Source organism: Urocitellus parryii, chromosome 1, assembly GCF_045843805.1.
Source record: "Urocitellus parryii isolate mUroPar1 chromosome 1, mUroPar1.hap1, whole genome shotgun sequence".
NCBI classification, from domain to species: domain Eukaryota; kingdom Metazoa; phylum Chordata; class Mammalia; order Rodentia; family Sciuridae; genus Urocitellus; species Urocitellus parryii.
Window position 1 is genome coordinate 234488517 of NC_135531.1, and position 22086 is coordinate 234510602.

The window sequence follows — 22086 nt, forward strand, 5'->3', positions numbered from 1 at the left end:
TGAACAGTTGAGACTACTTTAACTCTGAAACTATTCTTTTTAAAATTTCTTCTCAAAAAATCCCATGGGAACTACTAAAATTTTTCAACAGTGACAACCATTCCCTGCCTTAAATATAAACTGAATAAATTGTACACAAAAATCACAGTATGATAATCTTATGACACAGTAATTTCATTCCACTCAGTTAGAAATATTCTAACTGAGTTCACATCAGCTTTCTTTTATCTCCACACAAGCTACTAGTGTATACACAGGAAGCTGTGAACAACAGCTCTTTATGATATCCAGACACAAAGCTGTTGAGTAACAGCCTTTACAATGCCAATCAAAGAGCAAAACATCTGGTGAGTTTTCAAACTAAATGAGTTGCTTTGCTCTACGTGCCAACCACCAAGCAAAAGGCCCTTTATGTATTTCCCATTCATTATTCACTGATGTTACAGTTCTGAACAACATTCACACTAGTTCCATGATCATTCAATGTCCCCCTATTCTTTTAAATAACTCCATTTGTTAACAGATATAATTATTGAGCTAATGGCACACAAATTTTCTTTTAGTTCTTCATTTTAAAATAATGTCATGTAATTTTATTTGCTAATTGAAATATTTTTTCCAATGGAATATTTTTCAAAACATTTAAACAAAGGGCTGGGGATGCAACCCAGAGGTAGAATGCTTTTCTAGCATGTGCAAGGTCTTACGTTCAATCCCTAGCAACACAAACAAAACAAAAAAACGACTTTTAGTAGCTGACTTGGTATCAAATGCTATACTTCAGATTCTCCTAAACTAAGTTTACACTGGAACTTTCACATTGTGGGATAAATTTCCAAAGATCTTAATTAAAGAAATCATTCAAACTGTGATACAGTCTATTGTTTATTTTATGTTATGGCAGGTACACTTGAATTTCAAAAATTTAAAACATATAAAAAGTGGTTAGGGACTAACATTTGTATCAATAGTTGATAAATGTCTAAGATTGTTTATTATACAGCAGGATACAATGGTAGTGCTAATGCCAACAGGGCACCATGAAATTATTCTAAAATTATCACTAGGCTTTATACAAGCAACAACATATGCTGCTGTTTTAGAATTTTGGGACATGACCTGCTTCTAACACTAAGCAGTTCTTTAACATTTTTAATGTTATACAGTGTTAGAGTATTTAGTTTGGCAATTGTTTCAAAATAAAGTAGAAATGTATTCATAACATCACAGAAATGCACATCCAATTTTGTTTTCAATAAGAACATAGGTACAGATCAGAACTCTTCCCTATATGAAATAATTTACACACAGATGAATGCTATAATATCACTATCTAAAATAATCACTAAATACAATTTTTTTTTCAGAAATAAACAAGCAAAGGTTTTTTTCCCATTATCAAATATCAAAAACATATAGATAATGTATGTCTTTCAAACAAATGATACTCTAAAATTATAGGAATAATTTCAGTGAATTCAGTAATGTGCAAACTAAATTAACCTACTGTAGTACAATTATATTAAGAAACCAATGATCAGAAAATACAACCGTATGAAAGCAATTTATAATCCACAAAACTGTTTTTCAGGCCTTAAGGTAAAATAGTTCCACAGTTTACAGATAAAACCGAGGCAACAAAAATGCGTGCTTGTCTTGAATAAGTAGATATTTTACGCAGAAGATGTAACACTTTGTTTGTAGACAGCATGGTATGCATTTCTCAGCAACACATAAGGAAAACAAGATTCCAAAAGATCCATTGTCAGGAATGGTGATTCCTGTACAATCTGAAAAATTCCAAAAATGCAACAAAATTCAGGTTATTTGCAATAGGAACATTTACTGCTCTAATTAGAAATAAACACAAATTATTTTCCCTTTACTTTAAAATCTACAATGTAAATGTGTCATAGTGAATTCTATCAAAATGTTTTAAAATGCTAATTTCCAATGAAATCAATCAGTAGAAAAATATTGAGCATTTTCATTGTCTTCAACAATATACTAGACATAAAAAAGAATATAAAAATATTTAAAATATGGTCCATACCATTAAGTTTAACTAGAGACTCAAGACTAAATTAGAAATCAAAATCAAACCTAAGACCAACTATAATTAAGTGAGAAGCTATAAATATTAAGAGTTCAAAAGAGCAGAAAGATTAATGTATGCCAGAGTAAGATTACCTGGAAAGACTACCTAGAAAAAGATTTCAACTGTGGGTTATGTTAAGTCTTTAAGACAGACACAGAACTCTGCAGGTAAAGTAAATGACTCTTAAGTAAAGGAAGAGCCAGGCAGGAGAAACAAGCATAGCTGGATCAGAGACACTGTAGGGAAGGAACTGACAAGGCAGAGAGAATTATAGGAAACTATAGTACATGGGCAAAATAGTCAGAATGGAGAAAAATCAGTAAACTGGAAGAGAACTGAAACTCATAAACTGGGAAAAAATAAGGCCCAAGTATTTCCCAACAGGTTGAAAAGCCCTTCATAAAAGAATACCCTCTTAGTTAATGCTAACTTTGATTTTACTATTTTCTGATATTAGCTTAATGATAAAATGAGTGATGCCAGTCTTTTCAGCAATTTCTACAAAGTAATATGGCCTGGGTTGAGTGAATACAAGAAATGAAGACATTCAGATGGGGATTGAAATGGGGTAAATTAAATTCCATGCATACATGATTATGTAAAAATGAACCCAGCTATTACATACTGTAATCTACCAATAAAAGCAAAACATAATAATTCAGCACCAAGAAAAAGACATTCAAATTACTTTCATTATTAATGAAAATTAAAATAAAACTTACCATATCTAACAGTAAATAAACAGATTCCCTGTTTCTTGTTGTAGTTTTATCTGTTTCCTGGCCAATTTTCAGTAGACTGGAGGATGCAAGCTTAAAAGTACATGTACATATTGAGTTTTTAACAAAATGTTCATCAGTTACTAATTTATTTTCAGAATGCTTCACCTTCCAACACATTTCAATCATTCAGTACTACATATAAAGTAATGATAAACTTAGATATCTTCATTCAAGCAATAATTTAGAGAGCTATTAAGGTATAAATGTAATCAAATATTCTTATTGATCTTGAAAACACAGTTTTCAAAATGATTCATATTATTTTCTCTCTTACCAGTACCTGTATTAAATACTCAGTGGTTTCTCTACCTCTATCACCTCTATCACCACCACCACCACCACCACCACCACCACCACCCCTGCTCCTGATTTCACTTTTCAGGGTCAGAAAATACGAACTGGAAAATTACAGAAATAAACGTTTCCTAAGTTTTAGATTCCATGCCATTCTAAGCAATGTGATGAAATCTCATACCATACCCTTCCATATAGCCAGGGAGATGAATCATCCCTTTGTCCAGCATATCCATACTGTATATACTACCTACCCAACAGGCATTCAGTTAACTGTCTTAGTTATCAGATTGACTGTGGCACTAATGTAGTATTTGTGTTCCAATAACCCTTAATTTACTGTGTTATAGCCCAAAAGCACAATAGCAGTGATGCTGGCAGTTTGGATAGGCCAAAGAGAAGAAAAGCAATTAACTGCTTCCTGTAAGTAAAAAGGTCAAAGCTGTCAACTTAGAGAAAGGTCATATACTAAGACTGCTAAGATTTACAGTAAGAACAAATCTTCTATCTTAAAATTATGTAGGAAGAAGAAATTTGTGCTAGTTTGCTGTCACATCTCAAAATAGTAAGGTTATAGCCATACTACATATCAAGTGCTTGCTTAAAATGAGAAAGGCATTGAATTTGGGATAGAAGACACAAACAGAAAAGGTATTCCAAATTATGGCAACATGTGCAAGAAAGAACTAAAACTATATATAAAGACTTTTCAGCAAAGGATTCCCCAAAATGAAATGTCTCCACACCATTTATTCCAAATAAGGGATGATTGCAGAGATTCACAAACAGGTTTGGTTTGAAAACTATAATAATTACTGGAGAGGCTGCATTTGCTAATGAAGAAACTGCTGCTATATTTTCAGTAGAGTCAAAGATACTGATGAAGGAGAAAGGATACCTTCTCCAAGTCTTCAATTGTGACGAAACCAGGCTCTTCTAGAAGAAGATGCCAAATAGAATTTAAAGGACAGATTAACTCTGATACTATGTATCAACACTGCAGGGACTATGATACAGCCAGTCACACAAGGTACAGGGTGAAGAACCTAAGAGTTCTCAAAGTAAGAATCATCTACCCATGTTCTGGCAACATAATCAGAAATAGTACAGGTACCAATTGCTTGTTTATGGAATGGTTCTTCCAATGCTTCATCTCAGAAGTGAAAAAATAAGTGGAAGAGGAAGAACGGTTGGAATCCTAAAGTCTATTAACAGGTAATGTACCTAGCACTCTAGAATCTGTCCACTATGAAAATGAAAAAGTAGAGGCTGTATTTTTACCTCCAAATACAATCTCTGCATCAGTCCCTTGTCCATGCATTGTTCAATTTGTCAAGGCCACATACACCCACTTGGTATTTGACTGCGTTCAATCAGCAATTGATACAGATCTAATCTGGACATAATACAGTGGTGGGAATCATTCACTATTGCTAATGCACTAACGTTCATCAAAGTTGCAATGAATGAAAACCAGAAACTGTATGAAGAACTTATGGAGTGACTGTTCCTTGATTTTAATGCCTTGCTTTCACATGTTCCTCCCTCCAAAATAAAACACCCAATAAACACTAAAAGGAAAACGTACTTTATATACTTGAGAAAAGAATGTGAAAACAAATATGTCATTAAAGGATGCTCAATAAAATGTCAGAGAAAGAGAGACAGAGACAGAGAGAGCATTTACTCTATTACCTCTCACACTTATAATTTTTAGTTTTCTTTATGAGTTTTGTTTTCTGATTGTACATACCGCCAGAAATTCTTTAAGACGGTCTTCAATGCTTCCTTTGTGAATTGTAAATAAAGCTGCTGCGATCTGGTTGATGGCTTTAGCCAAGCAATGTATGTTGTTGCAGTGCCCTTTTAGAAAAGTACAAATAAGGTTATGTTGATCCCAAAATATCTGTGCAACCCTCAACTATCAAGAAATAGAAGGCAAGTCTTTGATGACTTCACAATCTCTATAAATAAATAATGATTAAAAGAGTTGGGGCACAAACTGATTTGTTCTCCTTTTACTTTCATAAAGACTAGTGTTTTTAAAAGTAATATATCACTGGGTGTGGTGGTGCACACCTGTAATTCCAGCGATTTAGGAGGCTGAGATAGGAGGATCGCGAATTCAAAACTATCCTCAGTAACTTAGCAAGGAACTTGTAAATCAGTGAGACCCTGTCTCTAAATAAAATATAAAAAAGGGATGGGGATGTGGCTCAATGGTTAAGCACCCCGGAGTTCAATTCCCAGTGCCAAAAAAAAAAAAAAAAAATAGGTAATATAGCAAGGTAACAAAAAATGTTCAGGTCTGTATTATATTAAACATATATACACTTTAAAAAAATCCTTAAAAGAAATCATGCATTGGTTTCATACTATCACTGAAACATAAGACAATAAGATCCTTTACAATTATTTTATCATTCAATCTTTAAAATAATCCTATGATCTAGATACTCCCTCACCATACTCTAACATGCATACGTTCAGCCATGTGTGAACTCACTTACATACATTTTAGATATCAGAAACTAGGGCTTCAAAAAAGAAATACACTACCCCAGGTTACATAGCTAGTTAAGTGGCAGAACTTAAGTCATATAAAGGAGCATCAATTACCTGAAGAGAAAAATAGCTACTATACCAAAACCAATGATTTTTTTCATTGCCCAAACAATTTTAAACCATGATTACCTTCTATAGCGGGGCTGTACTGAGACATTACGTTACTAGCTAGTGTTGGCAAAGAAACTGCTACAAAGACCATGAGGAGGCAGGCAATTTTATATTCTTCTTCTGGACTAATGTTTTCTATTGGAGAAAAATTAAGAATAAAATTAAGCAATTTCTTCAAGATTAGTTAAGAGTTGATAATTTAAACTTTTTAAATGTAAAAATTTATATTTATTTAGATAATTATTTTAAATTTGACTATTTTACTAAAAAATTAAAGTATTTTCACAGAACTCTTTAAACCTGGTCACAATTTTGTTATAAGAAATACAGAAAAAATAGAAAGAAGACCAGTAAAGTAGAGGAAGGGGAATAGGGAGCAAGGAAGGAATAGAAAGAGGACGTAGTAAGAACTAAAAAGAAAAAAATTATATTCTCTGAATGTATGATTATATCAAAATGAACCCCCAATATTACACATAACTATATTACACTAATAATAAAAATATTTTAAAAATATTTATTACCACTGGCTCTTATCAGTTACTCAGGCATATACATATACTATCATATACTATCATATATGTATATGCCTGAGTAGCTGATATATATATACATATATATATATATATATATATATATATATATATATATATATTTTTTTTTTTTTTACACAATATCTTTATTTGTTTATTTTTATGTGGTGCTGGGGATCAAACCCAGGGTCTCACACATGAAAGGCAAGCGCTCTACCACTGAGCTAAAGCCCCAGCCCTACTCAGGCATTATTTTGGGGGACTTTAATGAAACAGTTAAGGCAACATTTTATTTTTAAAATTTTATTTAGTTAGAATAACTGAATCTTAATATCTCCCAAATGAAAACTGATGATAAATTACTATAATTCTATACTACAATTTAGAAAATTTACCTCATAAATTATTATAATCACCCCCCAAATCCTTGATTTTTCCTGAAGTAAATATGACTGATTTGAAATTTACTATTTAAAAGATATATAAGTGGAGCTGAGGTTTGGCTCAGTGGTAGAGCACTTGCCTAGCATGTGTGAGGCATGGATTCGATTCTCAGTACCACATTAAAAAAAAAAAATAAAAATAAGGGCTCATCCACAACTAAATATATGTATATGTATGTATATATATATATATATATATATATATTTTTTTTTTTTTTAAAGATATATATGGAAAGTAAACTGGATTTCTAGTCTCTACTTCAGAAGACAGATGGAACCACCATGAATGAAGATATCTGTAACTACCTTAAATCTTTTAAGACAGTAACTTTCTATAAAATATTTATTGTAACATATACTCAAATTGTGAGTTACATAGACATTTGGCCTCTTATCAGATACCTGAGAACTTCCAGGACCCTACTATTTACCATCACATATAATTAAGAATTGAACACAAGAAAAAAGCCACAATGTTTGCAAAAACTTGATTATTTGAAAAAATAGCTATAGCAAATCAAGTAATAATTACCCACATGATTATAATTAACATACTATATGAATGAAGAAACAAAAAAAATCATTAAATGAGAAAGGAACTGATAAACCTAACAAAACACCATACTACTACTGCCTCAAAGGGTTGGGGGAAAGCATTTCAGTACCAGAAACAGAAGAAATGCTATTTAAATTGTAAACAAATCCAGAGTCATCAGAGCTTCTGAGTACTACATATCAAAAGGTTGGCCTTAAAGTTATTTGAAATGTTTAACATTATTTAATGATGCACAAATTCTTTATGGTAAATAACTCTAGTCCAATTAAAATAGCACACCATTTTCTAGACACCAATTTTTGCTATCAAATGGACCGACCGTCTCCCACCAGCATACAAAAACTGTTACCTTTTCTATCTTTAAAAAAAAAAAAAAATCCTTCTCATGGGCTGAGGATATAGCTCAGAACTAGAACACTTGCTTAACGTGGGAGGCCCTGAGTCTGATCCCCAGCAGCACGCGCACATGCAGCCTTCCATTGATTTTTCTCCTGTCTATAGCTACTATAATTTTGTTTCCCTTTACAAAAAAATTATTTGAGTTGCTTTATACTTACTATAAAACAACTAATTCTAAATTCCTTTCCTCTTATTCATCATTAAGGGCTCTCTAGTTTGTCTTTTGCCCCTAAAACTCGATTGACATTGATCTTGTCAGCATAACTCTTTAACTCTACATAGTTAATCATTCTTTCTGGAAAGATGCTCTTCTCTAGTGTTCTTCAAATTCACTGATACTTTCTTCTCTGTTGGTTTTTTGGTGTCTCTTCCTCTTTTCCTGGAGCTCTGAAGGAAAGACTCAATTCACACTTTGATCCTCTCCACTGCTGCATATATATACACTAAGCCACTTTAGTAACCTCATCTAGTCCATAGTTAAGAGATCATCTACGTGAAAACTATGCTACTGTATAAACTCCAGATGGCAGGGATCTTTTGTCTTTTTGTCTACTGATATAGTATCAACACCAAAAATTATAAACACAGTTTAAACGTAAAGCAAGTATTTGAATAAATGGATGACTATCACACCTAAATATCTATGTTGCCTGGATAATTTTAACTACATGTGTACTAATGCATTTTACCTGATTTTTGTGAGGACAGAGCTACAACCAAGGCAGGATCAATCTCACAAGGTAATCCAGCAGCTGATGATAATTCATACACATTCATTGCAACCTGACAAAAATACAAGAATTACAGAATAAGAAATATGTTAAGAAATTTCTGAGAGTTCACTCTAGTAAGAAAAAATTTACTGTTCAAATCACAGTCTGCTTATTAAGAATACAAGAGAATTTCTGAAACTTGGCATACGCAGAAACTATAGCTATACGGTAATTAGCCTACACTGAACAATTGCTTTATTACTTTGATTCACTGCTGGCTATCACCTCCTACTGTTAGGCCAAACAAAACTTGTATATTTTCTGTGGCAAATTTCAGCAGAGTCATTCTAAAGTTACTATTTTTCTCAGAAGCATAATTATAAAATACTAAGTCAAAAGAGATATAAGGGCTGGGAACGTGGCTCAAGTGGTAGCGCGCTCGCCTGGCATGTGCGGGGCGCTGGGTTCGATCCTCAGCACCACATAAAAATAAAGATGTTGTGTCCACCAAAAACTAAAAAATAAATATTAAAAAATTCTCTTTCTCTCTCTCTCTCTCAAAAAAAAAAAAAGAGATATAAAATATCAAGTCAAAAGTAATACTAGGGGGGCTGGGGTTGTGGCTTGGCGGTAGAGTGCTTGTCTAGCATGTGCGACCCTGGGTTCAATCCTCAGCACCACAAAAAAATAAATAAATAATAATAAAAAAAGTTCTGGGGATAAAAAAAGTAATACTAGGGGAGAGCCCACCTGCTCTGCCACACCGAGATCCGTATATCCAGAGAGAGGCCCAGCTCGCCCGCCACACTGCTGCACAGAGAGACACCAACCCCAGCACACCATATGGAGAGTTACCCCATGCTGGAATTCCTGATTCACCAAAGTGTGGGTCCACAGCCCAACATCAGAATACATAGAGGCTTGAGGCTGCCACCACCATGAAACTGGGATATCGCTACTTCTATCAAGGGACAACAATAAGGACCTGGTAAGACATCACCAAGGTCCCCGTGGGTCTGGCTGCACCAGAGGTTTCTCTACTAGGAGTGATAACAGTTATTCTATTGCTGAGGTAAGGGAGTCTTGAATGGGGTTGCCTATCTCTTGATTCTCCTACTAACAGCCAACTTCTCATGATTACCCTCTCACTAGTCAAATCATCTAATATCTCCATATTTTCACATTCTACCTCATAAACATCTCAGCCAAGCCCCCAGGCTCCCTTCTACCTTTAGAAACTGTAAACCATTACACAAACCTATTGACTCTATGGTAGAAGATAATCGATCTCATCATTTCTGATTATAGTGACAAGACTGTAAATGTAAAAATAATAGCTAACTGATATATGGCTACACATTGGGTACACTGAGTGCTATAACATTGATCTCCCCCTTAAAAATGAGGTATTGGTAACCTATAGGGACACTTTATAAGACAATAGGGCAAAAGCTGTCATAACTTGGATCTACACTGCAAGAGAGGAAAACACACAGACATCATGAAAAAACAAGGGAGGAAAGTGCTCCAAACAAACCAAGATACTACAACAATAGAATCCATAGATAGTGCAGTAGATGAAATGTCAGCGAAGGAGTTCAGAATATACATAACTAAAATGATTTTGGAATTAAAGAACAACCTAAGTGAGCAGATACAGGCAAAAATTGAACATTCCACCAAAGAGATAAGAGAAAAAACAGGCAACCATTGATCACACCAACAAAGAGATGAGAGTAAATACAAGTTGCAAGAGATTACTTCAAGAAAGAAGTAGAGATAATGAAAAAAAAAAAAAAAAAAGAAATCCTTGAAATGAAAGAAACAATAAGCCAGTTAAAAAACTCAACAGGTAGTACCACCAACAGACTAGATCACTTGGAAGATAGGACCTCAGACAAAGACAAAAGATACAATCTTGAAAATAAAGTTGTCCTCACAGTGAAGATGGTAAGAAACCATGAACAGAAAGAATATCAAAGAATTATGAGATACCATTAAAAGACCAAATCTCTTCACAATCTCTTCAATGAAATAATACCAGAAAATTTCCCAAGCATGAAGAATGAATTGGAAAATCAAATACAAGAGGCCTATAGGACACCAAATGTACAAAATTACAAGAGACATTATAATGAAATGCCTAGCATACAGAATAAGGATAGAATTTTTTTTTAAAGAGAGAGAGAGAGAGAATTCTTTTTTAATATTTATTATTAGTTTTCGGCGGACACAACATCTTTGTTTGTATGTGGTGCTGAGGATAGAACCCGGGCCGCATGCATGCCAGGCTACCGCTTGAGCCACATCCCCAGCCCTACGGATAGAATTTTAAAGGCTGCAAGAGAGAAAAATCAGATTACCTATAAGGGAAGACCAATTTGGATCTCAGCAAAATTTTCAACCCAGATTCTCAAAGCCAGGAGATTGTGGAACAACTTATACCAAGCTCTAAAAGATAATGGATGCCAACCAAGAATCCTCTATCTAGCAATTTAAGCTTCAAATTTGACAATGAAATAGAAACCTTCCATGATAAACAAAAGCCAAAAGAATTTATAGCAAGAAAGCCTGCACTACAGAATATTCTTGGCAAAATATTCCACGAAGAGGAGATGAAAAACAACAACGAAAATCTGCAAAGGGAAGAACTACAATAATGGAAAAGCCAACCAAAGGAGAAACCAAGTCAAGCTAAATACCAAAACCTAAACAAAAAAACTAGTAATACAAATCATGTCTCAATAATAATCCTAAATGTTAATGGCCTAAACTCACCAATCAAAAGACACAGGCTGGTAGATTGGATAAAAAAAAAAAAAAACAACAATATGCTGCCTTCAAGAGACTCATTTCATAGGAAAAGATGCCCACAGACTGAAGGCAAAAGGTTGGGATAAAATATAATATTCACATGGTCTACGTAAACAAGCAGAGGTTTCCATCCTCATATCAAATAAAGTAGTCTTTGACCAAACTAAATCAAAAGAGATAAAGATGGACATTTCATACTGCTGAAGGGAACCATACATCAATAAGACATAACAGTTATAAATATATATGCCCCAAACAATGGAGCATCTACATTCATCAATAAAACTCTTTTCAAGTTCAAGAGTCAAATAGAGCATAGCACAATAATAACAAACCTCTTTCATCACTGGATAGATCATCCAAACAAAAGCTAAAGAAAGAAACTATAGAACTAAATAATATAATCAATAACTTAGACTTAACTGACCCATATATATGATCCATCAATGAGTGAATACAGTTTCTTCTCAGTAGCACATGGATCCTTCTCTAAAACAGACCATTTATTATGCCACAAGGCAAATCTTAGTAAATACAAAAAAGTAGAGATACTACCCTGTATTCTACCAGACTACAACAGAATGAAATTAGAAATCAATGATAAAATAAAAAATAAAAGATACTCTAATACCCGGAGACTAAATAATATGCTAGTGAATGAACAAGGGGTTGCAAAAGACATCAAGGAGGAGATTAAAAAATTCTTAGAGGTAAATGAGAACATTGATACAACATATCATAATCTCTAGGACACTATGAAGGCAGTTCTAAGAGGAAAGTTCATTGCAGGGAGTTCATTTCTTCAAAGAAGAAAAAGTAAACAAATAAATAATCTAACATTACATATCAAAGCCCTAGAAGAACAAATCAACTGCAAAAGCAGTAGAAGATGAAACAACTGAAAAAATTGACAATACAAAAAGTTGGTTCTTTGAAAAAATAAAATTAAAAATGATAAACTATTAGCCATGCTAATGAAGAGAAAGAGAGAGAAAACTCAAATTACTAACATCCATAATGAAAAAGGAAATATTATGACGGACACTACAGAAACACAGAAGATAATTAGAAATTATTTTGAAATTTATACTCCAATAAAACAGAAAATATCGAAGGCATCAACAAATTTGATATGCCCAAACTAAATCAGAATGATATAGAGGACACCGTCAGAAGCCTACCAACCAAGAAAAGCCCAGGACTGGATGGATACACAGCTGAGTTTTTTATAAGACCTTCAAAGAAGAACTAACACCAATACTTCTCAAACTATTTCATAAAATAGAAAAAGAGGGAACACTTCCAAACACATACTATGAGGCTAATATCACCCTGATTCCAAAACCAGACAAAGAAACTTCAAAGAAAGAAAACTTCAGACCAATATCTCTAATAAATATAGATGCAAAAATTCTCAATAAAATTCTGGCAACTCGAATACAAAAAAATATCAAAAAGATAGTGCCCCATGATCATTGGAGTTCATCCCAGGGATGTAAGGATGGTTTAACATATGGAAATCAATAAATGTAATTCATCACATCAATAGACTCACAGATAAAAATCATATGATCATCTGAATAGATGCAGAGAAAGCATTCAACAAAAATACAGCACCCATTCATGTTCAAAACAGTAGAAAAACTAGGGATATCAGGAACATACTTCAACATTATACAGGCTATCTATACTAAGCCCCAGGCCAACATCATTCTAAATGGAGAAAAATTGAAAGCATTCCCTCTAAAAACTGGAATAAGACAGGGATGCCCTCTTTCACCATGTCTACTTAAAATAGTTCTTGAAACTCTAGCCAGAGCAATCAGACGACTCAAACTATCACTGTTTGCATATGACATGATTTATACCTAAAAGACCCAAAACATTCCACAAGAAATCACCTAGAATTAATAAATGAGTTCAGCAAATAGCTAGATATAAAATCAATACCCATAAATCAAAGGCATTTCTGTATATCAGTGACAAATCCTCTGAAAGAGAAATGAGAAAAACCACCACATTTACAATAGCCTCAAAAATAAATAAATAAATAAAATACTTGGGTATAAACTTAACAAAAGAGGTCAAAGACCTCTATAATGAAAACTACGGCACACTAAAGAAAGAAATTAAAGAAGACCTTGGACGATTGAAAAAATCTACCTTGTTCTTGGATACGCAGAATTAATATTGTCAAAATGATCATACTTCCAAAAGCACTATACAGATTCAGTGCAATCCCAATCAAAATTCCAATGACATTATTCATAGAAATAGAAAAAGCAATCATAAAATTCATTTGGAAAAATAAGAGACCCAGAATAGCCAAAGAATCCTTAGCAAGAAGAGTGAAGCTGGTGGCATTACTATTCTAGACCTTAAACTATACTACAGAGCAATAATAACAAAAACTCATGGTATTGGCACCAAAATAGACCTGTAGACCAATAGTACAAAATAGAGGATTCAGAAAAAATAAGTAAAATTTATTTACCGAACTACAGTTATCTTATATTAGGCAAAGGCGCCAAAAACACACATTGGAGAAAAGATACCCTCTTCAATAAATGGTGCTGAGAAAACTGGAAATCCACATGTAACAAAATGAAATTAAACCTCTCTCTCTCACCATGCACAAAACTCAACTCAAAATGGATCAAGGACTTAGGAATAAAACCAGAGATCCTGTGTCTATTAGAAGAAAAAGTAGGGCCAAATATCCAACATGTTAGATTAGGCTCAAATTTCCTTAATAAGACTCTGATAGTGCAAGAATTAAAACCAAGAATCAATAAATGGGATTGTTTCAAACTAAAAAGCTTCTTCTCAGCAAAAGAAACAATCAATGAGGTGAATAGAGAGCCTATAGAATGGGAGCAAATCTTTACCACAAACATATCAGATACTGCCTGATTTCTAGGATATATAAAGCACTCAAAAACCTTAACACCAGAAAACAAATAACCTGATCAATAAATGGGCCAAGGAACTGAACAGACACTTCTCAGAAGAGAATATACAAACAATGGACAAACATAGGAAAAATGTTCAATATCTATAGCGATTAGAGAAATGCAAATCAATTCTTTGGAAAACCTGGAATACAATCTCCATATGACCCATCTATCCCACTCCTCAGTTTTTACTCAAAGGATTTAAAAACAGCATACCACAGGAACAGAGCCATGTCAATGTTTGTAACAGCACAATTCACAATAGCTAAATTATGAAACCAATCTAGACGCCCTTCAGTAGATGAATGAATAAGGAAACTTTGGTATGTACACACACACACACACACACACACAATGGAACACTACTCAGTCATGACATTTGCAGGTAAACAGATGGAGCTGGAGAACATAATGCTAAGTGATGTAAGCCAATCCCCAAAAACCAAAGGCCGAATGTTTTCTTTGATATGAGGATGCTGACTCATAATGGCGATGGTGGGGAGGGGAGCATGGGAGGAATGGAGAAACTTTAGATAGGGCAAAGGGGAGGGAGTGGAAGGCAGGGGATACGGGGGTAGGAATGATGATGGAATGAGTTAGACATCATTATCCTAAGTACATATATGAAGACATAAATGGTGTGAAAATACTTTGTGTACAATCAGTAACTTGAAAATTGTGCTAAATTACAGCCAGTGATAAAAGACTATATGGTGTATGATTATATCAAACATTCAAAAAATGCAAATCTATAGACAGACCGCCTAGGGCTGGGGACTTCCTAGAAAAGTAGGGATTAACAGCCACTGGGTACTGAGGTTCTTTGTGGGATAATGAAAATGTTCAAAAATTGATCATAGTGACAGTTTTGCAATTTTTGTTACTGTACTAAAAATCACTGAATTGTACACTATAAATGAGTAAATTTTTTAAGACAGACTTATCATAAGTCAATAAAACTTAAAATATCTGGTTTTTCAAAAGAGAAATTCTACTGAAAGCTTGCTGGAAACTTAAGATATTTATGACATGGTACAAATATGAGTGGAAAAATACAAAACAGAATAGAATATGTTCAACTGTACAATACATAAACAAAACATCCATTCTTTGATGACACTAAGAAAAAAATTCTTTATCACTGGAAAATGGCAAATGATTCAGGCCTTAAAAGACAGGATTTTAAAAGGCAGAAAAGGGCAGTATTTTCAAATAAAATACATTAAGAGGATAAAATGGATACATGTGACATGTATACAGATATAATTAACTTACAATATACATATGAAGAGAAAAGTAAATAAAGGGAAGAGCATACTAAAGGAAACAATTAGAAATGTGAAGACAGAACCCAAAGAATGGGAGAAAATCTTTGCTAGCTACTCTTCTAACAGAAGATGAATATCTAGAAATTACATAGGGCTCAACAACCTTTACACCAAAAAAAGAAAAAAAATCAAATAACCCAATTAATAAATTGGCAAATGAATTAAACAGACACTTCTCAAAAGAAGAAATACAAATGGCCAACAAATACATGAAAAAAATGTTCAATATCATTAGCAATTAGAGAAATGTCAATAAAAACTACACTGAGATTTCACCTCACAACAGTCAGAATGGCAGCCATCAAGAATACAATAACAAATATGGGAAAGGATGTGGAGAAAAAGTCCTACACTATTGGTAGGACTGTAAATTAGTGCAACCTCTATGGTAATTAGTGTGGAGATTGTTCAAAAGACTAAGCATAGAACTACCATATGACCCAGCTATACCACTTCTCAGTATTTACCCTGAAGAACTGAAGTCATCTTACTCTAGTGATACATGCATACCCAAGTTTACAGCAACACAATTCACTACAGCAAAACTGTGGAACCAGTAGGTGTCCATCAGTGGATGAATGGATAAAGAAAATGTGGCATATATACACATAATGGAGTTTTATTCAACCGTAAAGAAAAATGAAATGATGACATTTGCAAGAAAATAGATGGAACTAGAGTGAAATAAGTCTAACCCAAAAGGTTAAGGGTCATGTTTTCTCTCATATGCAGAAGCTAGAGAGGTAGCTGAAAACAAAAGTGGAAATAAATCTCCTAATTATCAAAGGGAAGTTACAGAGATAGCTTCAAACAAAGGTGGGGGTATATCTCCCCCAAATCAAAGGGAGATCAGTGGGGGAAAGGGACCAAGGGGTGGGAGGTGCAGAAAGTAGGGAAAGCTGAGGCGTGATATTGGCCAAATTATATTGTTATATGGTGTGCATGTGTGAATATGTAAAGCAAATGCCATCAACATATACAACTACAATGTACCAATAAAAAGAGGGAAAAAAATAATGGGAAGAGAATTATGAAAAGGAAGGAACAAGAGGTGAAGCATCAGAAAGGTTAAAAAGCACCAATTTGAGACTCAAGTGTCATACAGAAGAGTTCAGACATTATTATTTTTAGCCAGTGTTCTTCAAGATATGCAAAAATAACCTCTCTAATTGCTAGAGATGGTGAGGATTTTTCATGTATTTGTTGATTAATTGTATATCCTTCTCTAAGAAGTGTCTGTTCAGGTCCTTGGCCCATTTGTTGATTGGGTTATTTGTTTTCTTATTTAATTTTTTGAGTTCTTTGTATACTCTGGATATTAGGGCTCTATCTGAAGTGTGAGGAGTAAAAAATTGGTTCCCAGGATGTAGGCTCCCTATTTACCTCTTATTGTTTCTCTTGCTGAGAAAAAACTTTTTAGTTTGAGTATGTCCCATTTGTTGATTCTTGATTTTAACTCTTGTGCTATAGGTGTCCTATAAAGGAATTTGGAGCCCGACCCCATGAGATGGAGATTAGAGCCAACTTTTTCTTCTATCAGACGCAGAGTTTCTGGTTTGATCCCTAGCTCCTTGATCCATTTTTGTGCATGGCAAGAGAAAGGGATTCAGTTTCATTTTGTTGCATATGGATTTCCAGTTCTCCCAGCACCATTTGTTGAAGATGATATCCTTTCTCCATTGCAGGCTTTTAGCACCTTTGTCTAATATAAGGTAGTTGAAATTTTGTGGATTGGTCTCTGTGTCCTCTATTCTGTACCATTAGTCCACCCACCTGTTTTGGTACCAGTACCATGCTGTTTTTGTTACTATTGCTCTGTAGTATAGTTTAAAGTCTGGTATCGCTATACTGCCTGTTTCACTCTTCCTGCTTAGAATTGCTTTTGCTATTCTGGGTCTTTTATTTTTCCATATGAATTTCATGATTGCTTTATCTATTTCTACAAGAAATGCCGTTGGGATTTTGATTGGCATTGCGTTAAACCTACAGAGTACTTTTGGTAATAGCACCATTTTGATGATGTTAGTTCTGCCCATCCATAAACAGGGTATATCTTTCCATCTTCTAAGATCTTCTTCTATTTCTCTCTTTGGTAGGGTTCTGTAGTTTTCATTGTATAAATCTTTCACCTCTTTTGTTAGGTTGATTCCCAAGTATTTTATTTTTTTTTTTGAGGATATTGTGAATGGGGTGGTTGTCCTCATTTCCATTTCAGAGGATTTGTCGCTGATATACAGGAATGCCTTTGATTTATGCGTATTGATAAATACATGAAAAAATGCTCACCATCTCTAGCAATCAGAGAAATGCAAATTAAAACCACTCTAAGATACCATCTCACTCCAGTAAGAATGGCAGCCATTATGAAGTCAAACAACAACAAGTGCTGGCGAGGATGTGGGGAAAAGGGTACACTTGTACATTGTTGGTGGGACTGCAAATTGGTGCAGCCAATCTGGAAAGCAGTATGGAGATTCCTTGGAAAGCTGGGAATGGAACCACCATTCGACCCAGCTATTCCCCTTCTCGGACTATTCCCCAAAGACCTAAAAAGAGCACACTATAGGGATACAGCTACATCAATGTTCATAGCAGCACAATTCACAATAGCTAGAATGTGGAACCAACCTAGATGCCCGTCAATAGATGAATGGATAAAAAAAATGTGGCACTTATACACAATGGAGTATTACTCAGCACTAAAAAACAACAAAATCATGGCATTTGCAGGGAAATGGATGGCATTAGAGCAGATTATGCTAAGTGAAGCTAGCCAATCCCTAAAAAACAAATGCCGAATGTCTTCTTTGATATAAGGAGGGCAACTCAAAACAGAGCAGGGAGGAAGAGCATGAGAAGATTACCATTAAACAGGGACAAGAGGTGGGAGGGATGGGCAAGAGAAGGGGAATTGCATGGAAATGGAAGGAGACCCTCATTGTTATACAAAATTACATGTAAGAGGATGTGAGGGGAACTCGAAAAAAAAAAGAGAGAGAGAAATGAATTACAGTAGACGGGGTAGAGACAGAAGATGGGAGGGGAGGGGAGGAGAGGAGGGATAGGAAGGGGATAGGAAAGGCAACAGAATATAACAGACACTAGTATGGCAGTATGTATAAATGTGGATATATAACCAATGTGATCCTACAATTTATACACGTGGTAAGAATAAGAATTCATAACCCACTTGAATCAAATGCATGACATATGATATGTCAAGAGCATTGTAATGTTTTGAGCAACCAATTTAAAAAAAAAAAACTCTCCAGGAAGCATGAAAGCTTAGAATACACACATATGAGAAGTACTGGTAAACAGTCATATATTCGATGTATAACCACTGGAAAATTGCTGAGATTAGATGAGTGGTTGGATTTCATGGCTCAATAAATTTCAAAACAAAAACTGTGGGCTCACATAAGGTTACCAACCTCCTACCTTATATTTACTAATTAAAAACAAGAAACTAAAATAACTTTTTATTACCACCTATAATTAACATCCTTTTATAAGATTTTTTAAAATGTATTTTAAAAAACTGACTGAGTCTATTTAAAACAACTCATTTTATTGGGTTTTCTCATTCCACTTGAAGACCCTACACAAATGACCATCAGGACAAAGGACAGGTTCTTAACCAATTTTACATTGCTATGGATGATCAAAGATGACTAACTTTGAAAATGCCTAGGTAGTATTTTGCTGCTGAGAAGTTGAGGATGCAACTTTAAAGGCAAGTATGCTAACTCTAAAACAGAAACTTTTCAGTAGTTTAGAATTTACTACATTTTATTTCATATACAACTTGAATATTTCAGTTTAGAAACTATAAAATCCAAACAGAAGTTATATTACTACCTTCATATCGGTCTCCCTTGGAATGTGATCCTTAAAATCTTCAATTGAACTTACAAGAAAAGGAATGTGGTAGGACAACACCTAGTCAGAACAACAAATAAGAACACAGAATTAGTTTTAAGTGGATATCTCTAAATTTATGAAATAGTTCCATTTCATTAATTCTCAACTTCATAAAAATTATTTTCCAGGTGACTTTTCTAAAGTTCCAACATATATGGAAAGGAGTATATTCAATGTTAAATTGGATATAATCAAAATGGAAAATGTTTTAATGAATAGCAAAGTTGAAAGTGTCATATAATAGCCAAATTATATCCTAAAATTTTTAATACTCAAAAAAAAATGAGTCTAAATAACTTTCTATATAATTTATTTTCCATAACTATGAAAACTGGAATTTTAATCATATCATTACCAGCTGTGAATTTAAAGAGTAACTTTCCAGAAAACCAAAAGGAATTATTTGGATACAGGGTATATACTTGTAATGGATTCTTACATCTCTAAGTGCTTCTTGTGCCAATGATCGGAAGGATAAAATTACACCAATTATTGTCATCCTCTTCAAGACGCTGTCAACAGCTAAATTTTAAGGATGGGGAGAAGAGAAGAAAAAAGTATGAATTTAATTCTTTCTTAACCTTAGAGAAAACTCTTTAAAGTCATAAAATTTCTATGATAAAAGGCACAATTAATGGTAATTTGATTACAATAAATGATTAATAGGAAAAGGTATTGAGAGCTAATATTTAAACTTTGCAAACTTTCAATTAATTAGTTTATTATTTCAAATATATAGAGAGCACTGTCTTTTGCTATTGGTTAGAAGGGTCACCAGAATCTTCAATCTTCTATGTAGCCATTTATATAAAAAGGGTGGAGATAGGAGTCAAGAACCGGTGACTAGGGGCGAAAGATGATGATCAGAGTACATAGAAGAAGTTAAACCTTAAATGACTGAGGAACTTTGAAAAATTAAATTCTTAAGCTGTTGTGGTCTTGAGTCAAGAAACAAAAAATGTCTACTGAAATCATAAGTCATTTTGGCAGGAACAGGTTGTTAAAGCCCATCAATGAATTTGATCACTTATATCTTGGTTAGGAAACAATATTCAGAAACTACATATACTAATATTCAAGCTAGGTTAACAAAATCAAGGGAGATTAGAATTGGAAGTGTCAATACAATTACATTTTATAAAACTAACAGATATTTACTATGAAAAGAAACACACACACAAACCCCATGTAAGTCAGTGTAATATGAGATTGAAAATAGAATAATTATCTAGAACCTAACTACCAAAAAATCTAAATCGACTGCTAAGATGACTAACAAAATATGATCACATTTATGTGAGAGAAGAAAGATATATACACATATGTTTATTTGTATTTACATAACAAATTTCTGGAAGTAGTATACAGAAAACTGCTATCCACAGTTACTAGTTGAAGAGCAGGAATGGAGGGAAGTGTTTTGTTTTGACTTTCTATTTTCTGTATAGCTTGTTTAAATTATGATCATAAGCATATTTTATTAAACAACATAAACAGGTATAATAAAATAAAATATGATGAAAATTTTAAAAACAGCAAAATGATGTAAGGCATAATGCTTTATGCATTCCATAAACAAGCATCAATCTTAGAGATCTTTTTATCGAGCTGCAGTACTTAAAAGAGTGCCCAATAAAAGACTAGTAGATAAATATTCAATGAAATGGTGATGCAAAACTGGGCATGGTGGCACATGCCTATAATTCCAGTGTCCTTGGGAGGCTAAGGTAGGAGAACCACAAGTTGAAGGACAGCCTGGGTAACTCAGCAAGACCTTGTCTCAAAACATAAACTGAAAAGAGCTGGAGGTGCTGGGACTGTGGCTCAGTGGTAGAGCACTCGTCTAGCATGTGTGAAGCACTGGGTTTGATCCTCAGCACCACATAAAAATAAATAAATAAAAATAAAGGTATTGTATCCATCTACGACTACAAAGAAAATTTTTTTAAAAATTCTATTAGACAATGGAAGGCGATCCTCAGGGTTATACAAAATGACATATAAGAGGAAAGGAGGGGTAAGACAAGATAATACAAATCGAAGAAATGATTTACAGTAGAAGGGGTAGAGAGAGAAAAGGGGAGGGGGGGAGGGGAGGGGGGTTAGTAGAGAATAGGACAGACAGCAGAATACATCAGACACTAGAAAGGCAATTTGTCAATCAATGGAAGGGTAACTGATGTGATGCAGCAATCTGTATACGGGGTAAAATTGGGAGTTCATAACCCACTTGAATCAAACTGTGAAATACAATGTATCAAGAACTATGTAATGTTTTGAACGACCAACAATAAAAAAAAAAAAAAGAATGAAAAAAAAATTCTATTAGAAAAAAATGCGAGGGCGTTTTAGTGATATAAGATAAAACTAGGAAATTGTTACTAACCAGAAAAGGAAAAAAATTAGGAGAGGGGGCATCCAAGTTGGTAAAAAAGGAGGCACAGGAAGATAAAGACATTGCAGGCCAAAACACAAAACAATAACAAAACCATAAAAAGGATAAATTGAGAATAAAGTGAAGAATTAGAATAACTGTGATAATCTCATAAATACTTTTCAGAGGATGTTCTCC

The 22086-nt window shown here is 33.9% G+C and overlaps 1 protein-coding gene across 1 annotated transcript in view; it reads right to left on the bottom strand.

The window, feature by feature from the left end:
* Window positions 1-872: 872 nt before the first annotated feature.
* The window catches only part of Nckap1 (NCK associated protein 1), a 97379-nt gene continuing 76165 nt past the window's right edge, over window positions 873-22086 (bottom strand). Inside the window, exons 25-31 of the mRNA XM_026391995.2 lie at window positions 19954-20036; window positions 19452-19532; window positions 8471-8564; window positions 5869-5985; window positions 4928-5037; window positions 2821-2910; window positions 873-1790 (exon numbers count right to left, since the gene is read on the bottom strand). Of these exons, the coding sequence (XP_026247780.1) occupies window positions 1674-1790; window positions 2821-2910; window positions 4928-5037; window positions 5869-5985; window positions 8471-8564; window positions 19452-19532; window positions 19954-20036 (692 nt within the window). The 3' untranslated portion in view covers window positions 873-1673. The remainder of the gene's footprint in view (window positions 1791-2820; window positions 2911-4927; window positions 5038-5868; window positions 5986-8470; window positions 8565-19451; window positions 19533-19953; window positions 20037-22086) is intronic.